The 17,442-nt window shown below is 47.0% G+C and overlaps 1 protein-coding gene and 1 non-coding gene across 4 annotated transcripts; both read right to left on the bottom strand.

The window, feature by feature from the left end:
- Nucleotides 1-7,976: 7,976 nt before the first annotated feature.
- Nucleotides 7,977-17,009, bottom strand: EIF5 (eukaryotic translation initiation factor 5). 3 transcript variants are annotated; one of them, XM_045074187.1, is made up of 12 exons: nt 16,756-17,009; nt 16,412-16,621; nt 15,202-15,481; nt 15,011-15,092; nt 14,562-14,734; nt 14,246-14,357; nt 12,937-13,079; nt 12,193-12,351; nt 11,715-11,876; nt 11,269-11,433; nt 10,788-10,922; nt 7,977-10,193 (listed from the first exon to the last, which is right to left on the bottom strand). In XM_045074187.1, exons 3-12 carry the CDS (start codon nt 15,271-15,273, stop codon nt 10,104-10,106), a joined length of 1,293 nt encoding a protein of 430 aa, XP_044930122.1. In that variant the 5' UTR covers nt 15,274-15,481; nt 16,412-16,621; nt 16,756-17,009; the 3' UTR covers nt 7,977-10,103. The 3 variants fall into 3 exon arrangements, with proteins under 3 accessions (XP_044930122.1, XP_044930136.1, XP_044930129.1); XM_045074201.1 differs by lacking the exon at nt 16,412-16,621; XM_045074194.1 differs by lacking the exons at nt 16,412-16,621; nt 16,756-17,009 and adding an exon at nt 15,979-16,094.
- LOC123390581 lies at nt 13,459-13,582 on the bottom strand. The gene has a single exon (XR_006605128.1). It is a non-coding gene; the product is annotated as a small nucleolar RNA SNORA28 (small nucleolar RNA).
- Nucleotides 17,010-17,442: the final 433 nt, after the last annotated feature.

Genomic DNA, 17,442 nt, shown 5'->3' with positions numbered 1-17,442 from the left:
TTCGTACGTAATGTAAGCTCCATGCCCAACATGCAGCCCAACGTGGGACTTGAACTCATGGCCCTGAGATCAACACTTGAGCTGAGATCAAGAGTTGGACACTTAACAGACTGAGCACCTCAGGTACCCCACCATTTACATTTAAATTAATACTGGGAAGTAGGGACTTAATTTTTTTTTAAAGATTTTGACAGAGAGATAAGAGCACAAGTAGGCAGAGCAGCAGGCAGAGGCAGAGAGAGAAGGCTCCCCTTGAGCAACGAGCCCAATGTAGGACTTGATCCCAGGACCCTGGGATCGTGACCTGAGCTGAAGGGAGCTGCTTGACCGACTGAGCCACCCAGGCCTCCCAGCAGGGACTTAATTTTGTCATTGTGCAGTTTTCTGTATACCTTACAGCGTTTTTTGTCCATTTCCTGAATTACTGTCATCTTCTGTTTAATAGATATTTGTATTTAAATGTTTCTCATTTCCTGTTGCATATATTCTACAGCTATCTTCTTTGTGGTTACCATAGGGATTATACTTAACATCCTAAAGTTTTAACACTCTAATTTGAATCAATACCAGCTTAACCTCATTAACATACAAAACCTTAGCTTCATGGCTCTGTTCTTATCCCGTCATTATTGATGCCACAAAACTGCAGCTTTATGCAGAGTGGTGTCCAAAAACAAGTAATTTTTAAAAATTCATTAGTCTCTTCAATTATGTAGGAAAAAAAAAAAAAAAAAAAACTTGGGATATCTGGGTGGCTCAGTCAGTTAGGTGTCTGCCTTCAGCTCAGGTCATGGTTCCAGTATCGCGGGATCAAGTCCTCTATCAGGATCTTTGCTCAACAAGGAGCCTGCTTCTCCCTCTCTGCCTGTTGCTCACCCTGCTTGTGCTCTGACAAATAAAATCTTTGGGGGAAAAAAATAAAAATTGGGACTTGAGAACACACTAGTAATACTAGCTTTTAGATTAATACTTAAAAAAAAATGTATTCTCTGGAGTTACAAACCATTGTCACAATACTAGCTTCTATAACTCCCTGTGTATTTAATGTTTCTTATGGCTTTTTGAATTACTGTCTAGTATTCATCTCACACTGCAGGCGCCCCTCAAGAACTCTTGCAGGTCAAGTCTGGAGGTGACAAACCTTGGCTGCTGGTTACCTGGGAATGTTGTATTTCCTCCTTCACCTAACGGCAGTTTTTCATTTAGTACTTTGAATATACCAGCCTTCTGGCCAAGTTTCTCATGATACATCTGATTGTCTTATGGGGGTGATGCGTATATACAATCCTGTATGTATGATTTGCTCCTCTTGGTTTTCAAGATCCTATTGTCATTTGAAAATTAGTGTGTCTCAGTATGGATCTGAGTTTATCTTTCTTGGGAGTTTACTGAGCCTCTTGGATGTTTGCGGAGCTTCATTTCATTTGCCTTGGGAACATTTCAACCATATTTCTTCAAATATTCTCTCTGCCCCTATGTTTTCTTTCTGAGACTCCCATAGTGTAGATGTTGGTTCTCTTAATGGTGTTTTACAGGTCACTAAGGTTCTGTTCAGGTTTCTTCCTGTTGTTTTTTTTTTTTGTTTTTTCAGACTCAGTAACTTCCAGTATTTAATATTTTCTCCAGCATGCCCAAATCTACCTTTGAATCCCTCTTGTGAATTTAGCATTTCATTTATACTTTTTTGCTCCAGAATTTTTTGGATTTTAAGGGTTCCTATTTCTATTGATATTTCTATTTTGTTCAGAAATTTCTCCACATCTTCCTTTGGTTCTTTTGACTGTCTTTAAGATAGTTAAGCTCTGTTCAGATCTGCAATCAGGCCTTTTTTTCTTTTGAATGGCTCATACTTTCCTACTTCCTAGTATGCCTTGTGATTCTTTTGTTATTGTACAGTGGACATTTATGTCTAATGAAGTGTTAACTGTGTAAACAGGATTCTCTCCCATCTCCAGGAATTGCTGCATTTTATTAAGTTACAGGTTACAGGAGTACCTGGGTGGCTCAGGGGATTAAGCATCTGCCTTTGGCTCAGGTCATGACCTCAGGGTCCTGGGATCAAGCTGCTTGGGAGGGGGCTGCTCAGCAGAGTCTGCTTCCCCCTCTCCCTCTGATCCTCCACGCCGCTTGTGGTGTCTCAAAGAAAATCTTAAAAAATAAATTAGTTATATAAATTTTTTTTTAAAGATTTCATCCAATTATTTGTCAGAGAGCAAGTGAGTGCACAAGTAGGGGGGAAGAGAAGCAGGATTCCCACTGAGCAGGGACCCCGATGGGGTACTTGATCCCAGGACCCTGGGATTATGACGTGAGCCGAAGGCAGACACTTAATGGACTGGAGCCACCCAGACGTCCCTGGTTTTATTTGGTTATAGGCTTTCTCTGTGCCAAGGATCACCCTGAGCTATTATGGTCTTTTCAGATCTTTTGAGTCCAAGCCTTTCCCTGAGCATGTGTGGTCACCTTCTAATTTCCCCTTGTTAAGTGCAGTTGCTTTCAAACATCCTAGCCTTTAATACTATCTAGCCCCCAAGGCAAAGAGGAGAAAAATGAAGGTGGCGGGGTTAGCATCTCTTTACACCCACTGGAAGCCACTTCAGCCTGAAGCGGGGCTTGCAATCATGGGGGCATGTGCAACAATGGCTTCCTTCTTTGTATGCACTCTGATCAGAAGCAGCAGAGAACAGATCCCTGGTATCTAGAGGACAGTGTCCTTTCGGTCTGCCCTGGCTCCTACAGGGTGTGCAGGCTGTTCCAGGAACGTGTGCACAGCTGCCTGCCCTACATATACGGGTGGAGGATGGGTAGCCACCACTGTGCTGGGATCAGAAATGGACTAAAATTAGCTGCACTTTACTGTCCAGGTCAGTCTCCTGGAAGTTAAGCCTTCAACATACTCCCCAGTTCCAGACTCTCAGTGCAGCTGATGTCAAGGTGGGGACAGATTGCTGGTGCTTCCTACTCTGCCCTCTTCCTGAATCCTCAATTCGAGTTTTATCCCTTTACTGATGTTTTCGTGCAGTCTTGGTTGGGGATGGGGTCAGTTTGGATTCAATCCACAAAATCTTAGCAATAAGCCACAGCTATTTTCAGGTCCCATGTTTAAATAATACCTTCATTTTTTAAATTTTTAAAAAAGATTTTATTTATTTGGCACAGAGATCACAAGTAGACAGAGAGGCAGACAGAGAGGAGGAAGCAGGCTCCCCGCTGAGCAGAGAGCCCGATGTGGGGCTCGACCCCAGGACCCTGAGACCATGACCTGAGCAGAAGGCAGAGGCTTAACCCACTGAGCCACCTGGGTGCCCCTAAATAATACTGAGAGGTGCCCGGGTGGCTCAGTGGGTTAAGTGTCCGGCTCTTGATCTCAGAGTTGTAAATTCAGGTCCCATGTTGGGCTCCACCCTGGGCAGAGCCTACTTATCATACACATATTATTTAAATTTAAGTAATTTTACACCCAACATGGAGCTTGAACTCAAGACTGCAAGATCAAATCACATGCTCCACGGACTGAGCCAGCCCCTTCAAGTTGCATTTAGTTCTCTTAACAAGTACTTTGGCATTCTGGACTTCATGAAAAGGAACAGGGGAAGGTAAAAAAGAATGGAGCCTATTTTTATATAAAGTTATACGGCAAGAACTGGTTAGGAGAAGCAAGCATGCTCTCATGCCATTCGCTTTCCAATGACCCACCGACTCACCAAAGTATCCTTTGCTTTTTCTATCCAACCATCTGTTCCTTCACCCCGACAGCAGCTGTCCACCTGCCGACCTGCCCGCGGACTACTTCTGTTCTACCCACCTGTGGAATCCAGGCACTTGGGGGGGGGGGGGGGAGTCCCCTGAGTACCTGCTATGTGCAAGTCTGGTTCTGGATTTGTACATAGTAAATCAGATTTACTGATTTGTACAAGTAAATCAGAACAAGGTTCCTAGCCTTGCTGCTATCTGGGGGGGGGGGGGGGAATGGAGAACTCTGTGAGCACAGACTGTGCTGTTGCCTTGCAGGAAGGTCTCCCAATCCAGACCTCAGGTGCAGAGTCCTATCGAGCCGCCTCCTGGGTTCTTCCACCAACACACGCCAAAGCCGTTGCAAACTGTATGAACGGTCTTCCCTTCACACAGCTTGTCCTTCTCCCCACAGCCCGTGTTCTATCTAGTCTGGTCATCACAGCCTTTTCCCTCACATAAGGTGCTCCTCCTGAGTTTCCTTGGGGCTCTACTACTTGGGGTTCCCTGTGGCTCAGCTAGGATTCCTCCACTCTGTAACCGCCCCCACCCCCAAACCCTCTCTGACAGAGACTCAAGTCACAACTGAGCAAGGCCAGCTCTTTGTAAGGTAACCTCCAGGGTTTAAGGCCCCCCTCTATCAGATGTTAAGATCTGCACAGCACGGCCTGTGTTCTGTCCTCAGGCTGCATGGTGGTGGAGACCTGTTCTGTAGACTGCTTATGAGAAGGCAGCCATGTTTTAAACCCCGTGACAACCCTGTCCCCCTTAGTCACAGCTGCCTGTGCCAAGAGCGCTTACAACAGCTGGCAATAAACTAATCAACCGGATAGAAATGTTGAGGATCTGTGAAGTTTATCACATACACCCTGACGGGAATTTCAATTATGAAGCTTGAAGGCTTGGGCAGAAACAAGCTTCCTGGCCACAGGACAACCTGTGAAAGCAAGGTCACAGAGAGATGGAGGACAGTTCCGGGGAACCCGAAGTTTATGGGTAGTAGAAAAAGAAAAAACCAAGAGAGCAGACAAGTGGGCAGTGCCTCGGATGCCACAATGTCTCTACAAAGCTGGACTTGTGCAAGGTTCCCAGAAATTCCATGATCACGAGACTCATTGGAGAACCATCCTCTTCTCTACATCTGGAGAAAGTTCTTTATCGAGAACTTCACATTTACGACTTGTGGTTACACCTGAAGACACTCTTCTTCTGAGTTTGAGGGCCCCAACCTGCAGTCTAGAAAAGAAAAACCCTGTGCCCACTCAGGTCCTGAACCTCCAGAGACCCTCCAGCGTGCTGACCTCAAGACCGGCAATGGGGCCTTCGCTCAGTGGGGAGCCTGCTTCTCCCTCTGCCTGCTGCCCGCCCTGCTGTGCTGTGACAAGATCTTCAGGGAAAAAAGAAAATAAAAATTGGGACTTAAGCAACAGATTCCAGTAACACTAGCTTTTAGATTATACCTGAAATGGGAGATCTGGCCTCAAGGGTGAAGTTCCAGCACTGCTGGGTTCTCAGATTTTGCCTTTGGGATGGGGACTTGGGTCTGCGCTCTTCAATCTGGGACACTGTGCCTTCAAAGCAGCTAAAGCTGTTTGGGGCCTCCAACCTCCTCAGGGTAGCAATGCATCCCTGTCTTTACTAGCCCACCCCTCACAGCAGCTGCTGGCTGTCAGCCACAGGGCTCCCAGTGGCTCCGCTGCCAAAGCAGCACGATGCACACTTACTGTTTCCTACTGTCACAAGGCCCCATTCTAAGCCTGGAGCGTGCAGAAGGCCTCCCTGCCTACAGCCTCATCTGCTGCGGTCATCCACAGGGAACGGATCCCTCTCCAGACATGCTCCCCTCCTCTTCCCGCCCAAATTTCTCCTCATACTCAACCTCAGAGATGCTTCTAAATTCAGGCAGTCCTGAAGTGCCCAGTCATTTCCTCTCTCAAGTTCTATCCCCATCCTGTGTGTGTTGGTCTGGGAACTACAGAGCAGGGACAAAGCTGGACCAACTGCAAATTTATTCAAGGTCTGAGGCAGGTCGGGAGCTCAGGGGATCTGCCAGGATGCCTGAGGGGATGGCGTCAGGTCCCTGGGAAACCCTGCTTCCCAGTCTGGAGCAGACGGCTCCTGAGGGCTCTAGCCCCTTCAGCAGTGTCACCGCACACTAAGGTGAAGACCCTGCAAGCTGCCACCCTGTCTTTCCTGCACAAACCAGCCCAACGATCAGAAAGTTCTTCCTCATCTGTGTTAAGTCCCCCACAGGGCAAGAAATCTGGAAGCTGGAAGGTGCAGAGCATTAGCTTAGGCAGAAATGTTGGGGGGTCCAGCCTGTGGGTGTGCCACAGGACCCCAGGACAGTTGTCTCCACTCTGGGGAGCTTGTCAGCTAACTCAATGTGTTAGATGGGAGACAGGTTGAACTGGCTACTGGTTTAGGTGGTATTTGCAGCTATTATGGGATCCCAGCAGAAACCATGGACTGTGTCAAGTGTCGCTCTTGACACCCACCTAGGGCACACGGAGAGCTTTGTAAACACTGGACTACCTCCTAACTGCTCCCGGGCCAAAAATAACTTAGCTACCCAATGCTCTCCTCAGTCTACTCGGATTCCTGCTCCCGATGTCTGGAGGTCCCAGCGCACACTATCTTGCCATATCCCAGACAGGCCAATTTTCTATAACTGCCCGAACCCAGTTAACACCTCCATGGACTGCAGTATTGGGCTTCCATCAGAATTTTAAGTGCTGCACAGAGAAGTTACCATCCCATTAGGGAGACGTGCAATCTAGAGAGGCCCTGGCCAGAATCCAGGTCTGATTCCAAAGTCCAGGTGAGTAGGTCACTGAGTAACATCCCAAAGGCAGGGACTGGGGCAAGAGACCCTACTGGTTAGCTCTAAGAGCCCAACACCATATTCTCCTGGTCTAGGTTCTGAGGAAAAATTCTCTTCATGTAGCTAGTGATCATCCCCATATTCTAGCACACAAGAATTATAATCTGGTTCCATTTTCTGGCTGCGAACAATCAGATGTTAAGTTTGTGGAGTACAGAACTCTACTGCAGGTGGACACAAAACCCAGGCCCCCAATCTTCTAAAGAGCAAAGGCTCACAAGGTCAGACTCTGAAGACTATGTAAGCCCGATCTGAGAACTCTGCCAAGTCATTTCTCCACATGACTCCACTTTATGTCCTGTCAATTCTAAAGAGTCAAGGTCTATGTAGGGACAGGTCAGAGAAATAAATGCACTGTATGGAGTACCGGTACCGCGTCCTGGTACTGAGAGTGCCTTAAGGAACCATAGTAGTCCACTGGGCTGCCACGTCTGAAGAGCAATCCACAGGACAACGTGACATGGGCCAAATCTGCATTTCTGGGTTACTCTAGAGTGCGGGCAGATCAAACTGTAGCTATCGGAGTCCACTAAGGATCGTTTGCAGAACTGTTAAAAAAATTTTTAATCTCAATTATGGTTGGACTATTGTGCTGAAGCTCTAAGTAGATTCCAGCAGAATCCTTTCATTTTGATTTTAAACGTATCTTTATCTCTGCAGTGCAGGACAAAGTGGCTGGGCACAGGAGTCAGATTAGATGATGATCTCGGGATAACAGTATGTATCTCAGATCACAATGAGGATCAACACAACAAATGAAAAATCCAGAAAGGTGGCTCACTGGGCATGCACCAGTATACCCTTCTCTATTTTCCATTCTTTCAGAGGTGCCAGCTTTCATTTCTAAGTCATCTTCAAGCCAAAGGGCTTTACTCAGGGATTACTCAGTACACTGGAGTAAACCATGGCAGAAACTGCAACACAGCCTGACAAGAAAAGCCCTGAGCACTTTATACTCCCTTCCCTGCTCCAGCCTTTAGACCTACAGGTCCATCAGTTTCAGTAAAATCTTGTTGGAAAGCAATCTCCTCCATTTCCCTTAATCAGAGATCTATTACACAACTATATACCTGACATCTCTATTCTCTACAGCAAGCACCCATCAAGATTTCAAAAAGTCAGATTAAGACAGACCTTTTCAGTTTGCAGTTAGCTACAGAACAAGGATATGAGACCTACAGAACATCACTGACCCACAGTAATGAGCACGGCGTCCGTTTTTCTGAGCGAGGCTGGGACCCACAGAAGGAAACACCCCAACACAAATCCACAGCAGCAGCTACAAAATACGGCGAGTTCAATGCTTCAATCTTATAAAAAGAATCTAGATTAATTTTAATATTAAAGCAGAGACAAAATATAATTTTAACATTGTTTTAATCAAGTAATGTAGCTGTTTGAAACAGGAAATTTTAAGACCACTGAATAGATCAAAGTGAAGGGTTAATTTATTAGGACAGCCTCTACGGATAAAACTCCTATTATGTGGATTTGAATTCCACTGAAGTTTGGCACCAGACTGAATACTAGTCTAAGCCAAAATTTTTTCTTTAATGTTTAGAAGCCCCAAACAGGTTTTCCTTCAGGTTAAAGAAAGGAAAAACAAAACAAAAACAACCCCAACTGTAACAGAACCCTATCAGCTTGACATTGGGTATGTTGAATGCAGCTTGGCTTAGGTCACCAGGATCTCCTAGACGACTTCAGATGATGAAAACAAACTGGCCTACAGCAAAGAATTTGAAACCTCAGTGAGATGTAATTTGTAAAAATTTCATCTCTTTCGTGTGACAAAGCACATTCCCTCCAGGTAGGTGCTTCTGCTTCACTCATCAAAATCGATCAAAAGGTAGGGGGCAGGGAAAGGACGGGGACTGATTTGTAGGTCTCCAGTAAGACTACTTGATTTTACCTCCTTGAAATATCAAGCTAACAAGGTTTTATTGTATCAAATGTTTGTATAATTTCCAATGTGAAAAATCCTTACATACATTATATTAAGGTCTCATTATAATCTGTAAAAATGGATCACAAAAGAAAGGTGAATGATGTAAGACAGCGCTTCCAATAAAATTAACCCTCTGGATTGATTCCCACTGTACTTTGTGCAAGTTTTTCCTTTGAAGATGATCGCTCAGATACAGCCATAACCCATATCACTTGAGTTTGGATCAGCTAATTAAGCCGAATTCACCAATAAGTTATTTCTAAATCTAACTCTCAGGATGGGCTGGGGTCAGGCCCTGATCACCTGCATTCAGTGGCCACCATCAGACTTCTTGGCTGTCTGATATAGTCAATGTGAAATAAAAAACACCTTTAGTCTTACACCAAAATATAGGCTTTAACTTGAAGTACGCTTTTAGCGTCTTTTAAATAAGACATTTTGGGGGGAGGGGGAAATCAAGTCTGAGACACGGTAACACTTATTTTGGCAAGATAGCAACCAAAGCCTAAAAAGCATAAGCTAAGTATCCACATGTAAAAGGCATTAAAGAACAAACCATATTATCAGGAGAAAATCCACAATGAAAAGATACAGTATGCCCTTAATATTTTGAAATTAAATCATAACAAAAGTTGAAAAATTATGCGCAGTTTTTGCTAGAGATTAAGTGCACCTTTTCCTGCTTCCCCCAAATAAAATCATAGCTTACTATATAATCACACCCTAGTTTCAGAATTTTCCCAGTCAGTACAAAGCAACAGCTACATACACATAAAATGCTTGTTAATGTAAGAACTCCCCTGGCTCATCCAACGTGCAATGCACATGACTCCAAAGACTACAATTTGGGGTAAGTATACACGAACTGAAAAAACACAATTCAAGTTTCAAAACCTGCTCTTAAAATTATTTATAGGACACTCAGGTCATTTTTACGTCTCAGTAAGATAACGATGTTGCACTGCCATTTGATTATCAGTCCACCTCAGCATGGGAAGAATGTACATTACCAGATGCCAATCTGAGGGACTGAACGCTTGAAAGTACTGTATTTCTCAATGGCTGATTAAGATAATTATACATAAGCTTATGTTTACATTCTGCTGAAGACATCTTTACAGTTTCAGCATCTAACAAAATCTAACAGGCTCCAAAAATCTTATCAGGTTAATGATGGTGCAGTGTTTTTTAAAAAGGAGCCATTTCAGCTTAAGTCATTCAAAGCCAAAATCTGAAGAATGACCAAAAATCAAATCTTTATTTAACTGTATAAATGTGATCCAAATGTGTCCACCACTAATTTTTCAAAAAGAAACATGCTATAAATAAGCAAACTATATCTGCTCACTGATAGGTGTATGGACTCCCTAGATGTCTTGTTGGGCTTAATTACAGACCACTCACAGCAATACATTTTTAGTAGAAAGTGTAGCATGATGTTAAGCCGTTTTAGCTTTTGCACATACATGTTGCACTTCTGGCTGATGATGCAGAAAGACCCGCAGCATCACGCTGTTAAGCTGGGCCGCACGCACCCCTTTAAATGGCATCAATATCAATGTCATCATCCTTGTTGTCAGACTTCACAGCTTCAACTTTAGGTACACTGGCAGTCTTCGAATATACCACCTGGTAAGACAATTTTATTTATTGTAAATCTTTATCCCAATGAACCTGTTTGTAAAATTAATAATATAAATCAATGGTCAACAAGGGAGGAAAAAGTACCCAAACACAGCCATCTTTTTTGAGAAAGTGTGCATGTGGGCAGGGGGAGCGCAAGTGGCAGCAGAGGTAGAAAATCCCAAGGAAGCTTCACAGATTTCACAGGGCTTGATCTCAAAACCCTGAGAGGAAATCAAGAGTGGGTTGGATGCTTAGCCTACCAAACCACCCAGGTGTCCCAGAGCCATCACCTCGCACAAGTTTTTGTTATTTGAAAACTTAAGTTCTCTCTGAATACTAAATTCTCTTAAGGTCTCTCTCAGCCAGATAGCATCTTAATTTTTATGGACAACTAGCACGTGTATACTCAACCTATACTAATACTCCTTTGAAAATTCGTAGTCTACTGACGATCATGTCTAGGGGCAGGAAAGATATCCCTAGCCCTTTATATTAACATGTTAAATTCCCAAATTATTGAGACCACGTTCTGCTGCATCTTGAAATTTCAAATTACCCAAGTATTATTTTCAAATCCCAAACCCTAACACAGTTCACCTCAATATTCTCATCTTCATCATCTTCTTCACCACCAGAAGATTCCTCCTCCGCTTCCTTCAACCATTTTATAAACGGTTCTGCTTTGACACGAATCTCTTTGGCAAGATCTTTTGAGACATATTTCTTAGAGGCCTAGAAAATGTTCAATACAATTTTTTTAGTTGGAGAAATCTAAAATTTAACTTATCTGACTACACTGAGCTCTTTAAAGTGACTGGGTCATATCTTAGTCTTGACTTCTCAACAGATCCATTTATTCAACAATTAATAATGAGTCCAAGGAGTTTAAATACTTTCTTCCCTTATTACTAGGAAGCTGCCATACTGGGAATCACCTACACATTATACCAGTGACTACATTTCAATGTAGCAGAAACTCAGTTATCAGAAGTTACTTCTTCCTAAATTGCCCCAACAACATCTCAGTAATACTTCTGATTCTCAAGAATCTGATTGTATGTATCTATCTATTCCCCACCTTTTCTGACCAGCTGATGATGACTTCTTCCTCCAACAGATCTGCATCATACATCTCCTTCAAGATATGGGGAATCTTGGAAATGAGCTGAGCTTGATGCATTGCTACCACACACTCCAAACCGTGAAGAAGGTACCGTTGAGCTTTTTTGTTGTTGTGACAAAACTGGAAATAAATGTATTAACAAGCTTTTAAAGTTTTAATTAAGTATACACATTGCTTCAAGATTGTGCCTTAAGGCTATATAGCCTTAAACAGTGGCTTAAAAAGTCAATGCATAAAAATCTGGGTACTACTTTAGCTATGAAACTATACACAGTATTTTCCAAATATTCCCATGCTTGTTAAGATAGGTCAATTATCTCCAGTTTTAGGATAACAGACAACAAGTTCCCAGGGTCACACAGCTCTAACCTCATTTATGAACCTAAAAATAATTTGCTTACTCGTAGGAAATGGCGCCTGTATTTCTTAATTTGTTCTCTAATCTTCTCATTAAAAAGAACTTCAGTCAAAACAAGAGGGCCCATGGCTTTTACATCCAATCTTTCTGCTTCAGCAACAATTTCTTTGTCTGATGAGTCAATGATACCTTCTTCTTTCTTCTTCTGCAAATAAAAGGAAGCAGTTCAGTGAAATGGAGACACATTTTCGTCCAGAGATACTAGTCCCCACTTTCATGGACTTTTTTTCCTACCAAATTTATTATGGTTTCAGGATTTTCCCATGAAATGCACATGCCAATATAGTACCTGGAACCACCTCAGGAAGTATCTGAACAAAAAGTTTGAGTATTGAAAAGATACTGTAGGAAAAAAAGTTACATGCCAGATAATAAGCATAAAGTAACGAACACCTTTACAAAAACCCAAGAAACTTCTTATCAAGAAAATGTTTAGCTGCTACTGACCCAAGTTATTTTACCTTAACGAAATCAAACAGAATATTGACCCGCTCTTCAACAGTCCTTTCCAAATCATCAGTGAGTGTCAGAACTTTTGCATGATCACTGATTTCATCCATTCTGCGTCTTTGAGCTTCCTCAGTTGTATCCTCCCCCCAATCATCATCCTCCTCTTCTTCCTGTCAAGAACAAGTATATGTAGTCAAATGCCATAAAAACACAAAAATACTTCTGATATCTCGTCATGTTAATGGCACTAGGTTCATTTCTCACAAATATAAATTGGACCTACATTAATTTAATCAACCGCGCATAACCAGGAACCCAAGATACCATTGCAATGTTAAAATGAAGATTTTTTAAAGTTTTATCTGACAGAGATCACAAGTAGGCAGAGAAGCAGGCAGAGAGCCCAGTATGGGACTCGATCCCAGGACCCTGGGATCATGACCTGAGCCGAAAGGCAGAGGCTTAACCTGCCGATCCACCCAGGCACCCCTCTGCCCCTTTCTAAAAGGATTCTTTTTATTTGAGAGAGGGCACACATGCGCGCACCTGCTCATGAGGTGGGGAGGGACGAGAGCAGCAGACTCCCTGCCGAGCAGGAAGCTGATGTGGGACTCCAGGATCATGACCTGAGCTGAAGGCAGTCACTTAAGCAATTAAGTCACCCAGGTGCCCGAGTTTCCTTTCTTCTCCCGTCCCACCAGGTACTGTATTTCCCCCGACTTTAGTGCCCACCACACATTCACCACTCCACTCACCGCAGCGTGCGGAGGAGGACTGATCTCATTTGGCGGTGGGGGTGGGGGCGTCTCACTGCTAGACACAGAACCGTTTTCCTTGTCTTTGCCCTTCCGGTTTTTCTTTTCCTTTTCTTTCTTCCCTGTACCGCTATCGCTATTCTCTACAGCAAAACAAAGAAAGAAGTGGAAGTTTAATACTACAGTTTACAATACACCTTACTGTCTCCCATAGACATTTAAAACCCTTTGCTTCCTTTTGCTTTGGAACCTTCCCTCAGAAAACCATACACAAGAACAATGCTACTTAGAATTCTAGGGTTCACAAACCGAATTCTTCCACTATCATTTCCTATGTGAAAAAACTCAGAGTAAGGACCCAATGTCCTAGAACAGGGATATTAACTGTTCAGTAAAATTAACAAAGTGGTGGTATCTCAGAAAATGAGCAGCTTAGTGAAGGCGGGCACTCCTGACTCTCTTGTCCCCCGTGAACCTAAACATGAGCACTTCTCAACTCCACTTTAGTCCAGAGCTGTTAACACTGTCTAAGTCTATATAACAGTTGGTCTCATGGAGGAGAACACTGGAATAGGTTAGACTTTATTGCTATAGCAAGCTTAAATTGTGTCAGACAACTTCCATCGTCTGCCACAGAGTGTTGCTTGCAAAGTTCTAAAGCCACTTGGGCTTAATGAGCTGGGACCCTGATTCATAAAACACTGTGTTCCAGAAGTGGATTGTTTCCTGGGATCCTAATTTTATGTATTTTTAAAAAATATTCGAGAGAGAGAGAGAACACACTTGCATGTATGCACACAAAAGGAGCAGAAGCAGCACATACCCATTAAGCAGGGAGCCTGATGCAGGGCTTGACCCCAGCCAAAAGCAGATGCTCAACAGACAGAGCCACGGAGGCGCTCCTGTTTTACAATATCCATTCCACCTATTCTAAAAGGACAGATCTTGGAAACTGAAATCACAGGGCACCTGGGTGCCCTTCAGCTTGGGTCATGGTCCCGGAGTCCTGGGACAGAATCCCACATCAGGCTCCTAGCTCTGCGGGAGTCTGCTTCTCTCTCTCATGCAAGCTTTCTCTCAAGTAAATAAAATTTCAGGAAAGAAAAAGTTGACAACACAGCAAAGTTTAAGTTGTAGCCTGTTCTCACCCTGAATGGTATGTTTTTCAAAGTTATAGACTCAACAGAACGAGGCACAAAAATTGGGACATTCCTTATAGTCTAGTTTCACAACAGCAAAAAAGCTTCCATTTTTTCCAATGATCAGCTGCCTCACATTAAAATCCTTCAAGTTCTTCATAAAGACTTACCAGGTGGGTTTTTGAGAATGAACGTGCAGAGTTTATGATGTGTGTCAAGCATGCCTCGATAGCCACAGGCTTTACAAGAATTACCTATTGTTTGCTTCTTTGGATTGACATGCTGCCAAAGAATAAAAACAAGTCAGTCATCTATAAACTACAACAAATTTTGTAAAAAACAAGATGTTAAATAATTCAAAAAATTTGCTGCTTTACACAACCTGTTTGCAATTAAGTTTGCTCTGCCTTCTCAGGAGCATACATGTGGTGATATCAAAGACTGACCACAAAAGGAGATATGCAGTTTTTCCTCAGAAAGACTCACCAGCTCGGTTTCAGGATTCTCACACTCAGGACAAAGAACAAATTTTTTAATGAATCCATCCAACATGTCTTGCAGCTTATTCGCCTCATGAGATCCATTGACAATGTAACGGTCATTCTTAACATCAAACTGGGTCTGTGCTCCCAGCTCACAACCAAAATATTTGGTGGGATCTATTGGGGGGGGGGGGAAGATTTATTATCTGGATGTTCTACTACTCATTCACCCTTATACAAATACAACTCCCTTATATTTTTATACCAGGTTAAAATGTGTTGAGCAGCTTTGTTTACCAACAGGAACTAACCAGCTGGTTTTCCAGCCCAAGACTCCACTTAACCCTGAAACACACGAGCATACAACTCACTCCAATCACACAGATCCAAGTCTGTCATGACCACAGTGACACACTATGCTTTGTCAGACTCCTCTTAAGAAGCGTTACTTACACGTTGGAGGCCGATTAAGCGCCTTTGCAACGTCAACCATGTTGACTATAACTGTCTTGATACCATTTCCTTTGCCCTCAACCTAAAGAAAAAAATAACTTTAATTTTGCATTATCTACCCCAGGACGTGCAATCTTCAAGATTCTAGCAAAAGAGCTAGGCCTCAAAACGAAACCCAAGAGGGGTATTACCTTGGCAATCAGACGGGGCATCTTGTAGCGATAGAACTGGTCTGACACACTGCGGTTGACATTGACAGACATTTTGGCTTATTAGTGGCTTTATCAATAAGATGAAGAGATCTTTGATTGCAACTTTTTGGTATCTTCTGTCTGGAGAAGAAGGGATGACATAAACGACTGCAAGAGTTCTCGGTCTCTGACATGAAAAAATTTTCGCCACTGAGGCTGTAGGCTTCTTGCTTGTATGCTATGTGTCCCCAATACAGGTACCAATGGCTGCGCAACAGCTCTGCAAGAGAAGGAAGAGCGCACAACCCCCACGCTTAGCGGGATCCCCGCGGAGGAAGCCTCCCTTCGCCTCCCGGTGACCCCACGAAGCACCCCGGTTCGCGGGCGGCGCCGCGAACACTCTCCTCGAACACGGAACACCTGTCGCAACAGAAAGGGGCTCCGCGTGGAGCAGGACGGGCCTCCAGCCGGGAGCCGCCACTCTCCCCACTGCGCTGCGTCCGCCCGGCCAAGGATCGCTTCCGGGGGCGCGGCCACATCGCCACAACCGCGGACGCAAGGGCCACGAGCTCTTCCCCGCAGACCCGGCCTCGGCCACGAACAAACTTCCCAGCCTCCCCGCTCAGGCCGTGTCCAGCACCCGGCCGCGCTCGGGGAGGCCCTGGCCCGGCCCAGGACACGGCGTCTCGCGGAAGTGCGCACGGACCGCGGGGGCAACGACCGAGCGCAGTCGCCCCCGCGCCTCCCGTCCCCGCTCCGCGCGCGCACGCACTCGACCTTCGCTCCGGTGCCCATGGCCACCGGCCGCTCAGCCCGGGGCAGCGACCCCGCCATGCGCGCCACCCGGCCTCGGCGCGCCGGGGGAAACGAAAGCGGCCGAGGGGCGCCGGCCCGGGCCGCCCCCGCCCCCGCCCCCGCCCCCGCGCGGGCGATGACTCATGAATGCAGCAACGGGGCCTGAGTCAGCCCGCGCGGCGCGCTCCCGCGGGGCGGGGGAGGGGCCGGGGCCCGGCGGGGGGAGGGGACCGGGGCGGAGGAGGGGGGGGCGGACGGGGGAGGCGGGGAGGGGCGGGGGCCGGGGCGGAGGGCAGGGCGGCGGGGGCGCGGGGCCCGCCCGCCCGCCCGAACTGCGCCACACGCGCGCGGGTCACGCGGCGCGCCGCCATCTTGTGCGGCCGCCATCTCCCCGCCGGCCCGCCCGCGGACTCACCGTTTTCGTCAAATAAAGACATAAACCCAACGCTGCTCGCCCGGGACTGGGATGAAGTGAGGCGCGTGTGAACCCGAGTCCGAGGAGGGGCGGCGGAGGCGGCGGAGCACGCAGCGAGCAGCGGCCGGGCCAGGCGCCGCCGAGCAGCGGGGAGGGGCTGTCCCAGCGACGTCCGGGGTCCACACCCTTCAGCGCCCGGGGCCTGGCGACCTGGCGCGGAAAGACGGCGCCGTGAGCCGCGGGCGTCGGGGCGCCTTCCCCGCCAGCCAGCGGCCCGCGGGGGTCGAGGGGGCGGGGAGGACTGGGGAGGGGGCGCGGGGCCGCCGCCCCTTCACCGGACTCACCTCTGGAATGTTCTCGCTCTGACTGAACAACGCCGCCGCCGCGCTCAAGCTACCCTCGGCCCCAGCGCCCGCCCCCCGCAGCAGGCTGCTCCGCTCGTTGGCCCGAGGCGTGCGCGACCTCGCTCGTGATTGGCCACGTGCCACGTCAGTCGTGTCTTTCTCCGCCCCTTCTGCTTCCTGAGGCTCCTCTCGCCGCCTCAGCCAGCCCCCAGTCCCCGGGTCCCGGGTTCGTTCCCCTGCCCTCCCCTCCCCCGCCTTTCCCAGAGGCCTTCGCGGTCTCGCGAGAGCCGGCCGGCCGCGGCGGGGGGTTGGCCGCTGGGCCACACTGTGTCGGTTTGAGCGCGGGGGCGGGGGGGAAGATGGCGGTTGGTTCCCCTCCCCCGTCGCCTGGACCCGGCCGCGTTCCAGCCGAGCTCCCCGTCGCGGCGGGGGCTCCGCCTCGCCCGGGGGCGGGGCGGGGGAGGTCCTCTCTGCCTCTTCCGGCCGCTGGGGACGCCCGCCGTCGGGCTTCTCGGAGGAAGTTGTGCTTCCTCCCCCTCGCGGGGCCTGGGCCTTTCGCCCCGACTGCTGGTCTTTCCTCCGGCGGGGTCCGCTGTCACCTTGACAGGGTCGCGGTGCGGCCCCCCGCCCGCGCGCCCGGCCGGTCGGCCCCGGGCCCGCAGGCCTGGCGGGGCTTGGCACGCCGAG

The sequence above is a fragment of the Mustela putorius genome, unplaced genomic scaffold (genome assembly GCF_011764305.1).
Source record: "Mustela putorius furo isolate JIRA1106 unplaced genomic scaffold, ASM1176430v1.1 tig00000129_pilon_pilon_pilon, whole genome shotgun sequence".
NCBI lineage: Eukaryota > Metazoa > Chordata > Mammalia > Carnivora > Mustelidae > Mustela > Mustela putorius.
The sequence above is the reverse complement of the archived record's forward strand: the minus strand, read 5'-3'. Positions and strand labels throughout refer to the sequence as shown.

What these genes read in the sequence shown, in the direction of transcription:
- EIF5 (XM_045074187.1), bottom strand. Translation starts at nt 15,273, where the DNA reads ATGTCTGTCAATGTCAACCGCAGTGTGTCAGACCAGTTCTATCGCTAC. An exon ending in ACAGGCGCCATTTCCTACGA is followed by an intron (nt 11,434 to 11,714) that starts GTAAGCAAATTA and finishes ATTTATTTCCAG; the next exon opens with TTTTGTCACAACAACAAAAA. An exon ending in ATGAAGATGAGAATATTGAG is followed by an intron (nt 10,194 to 10,787) that starts GTGAACTGTGTT and finishes TTGTCTTACCAG; the next exon opens with GTGGTATATTCGAAGACTGC.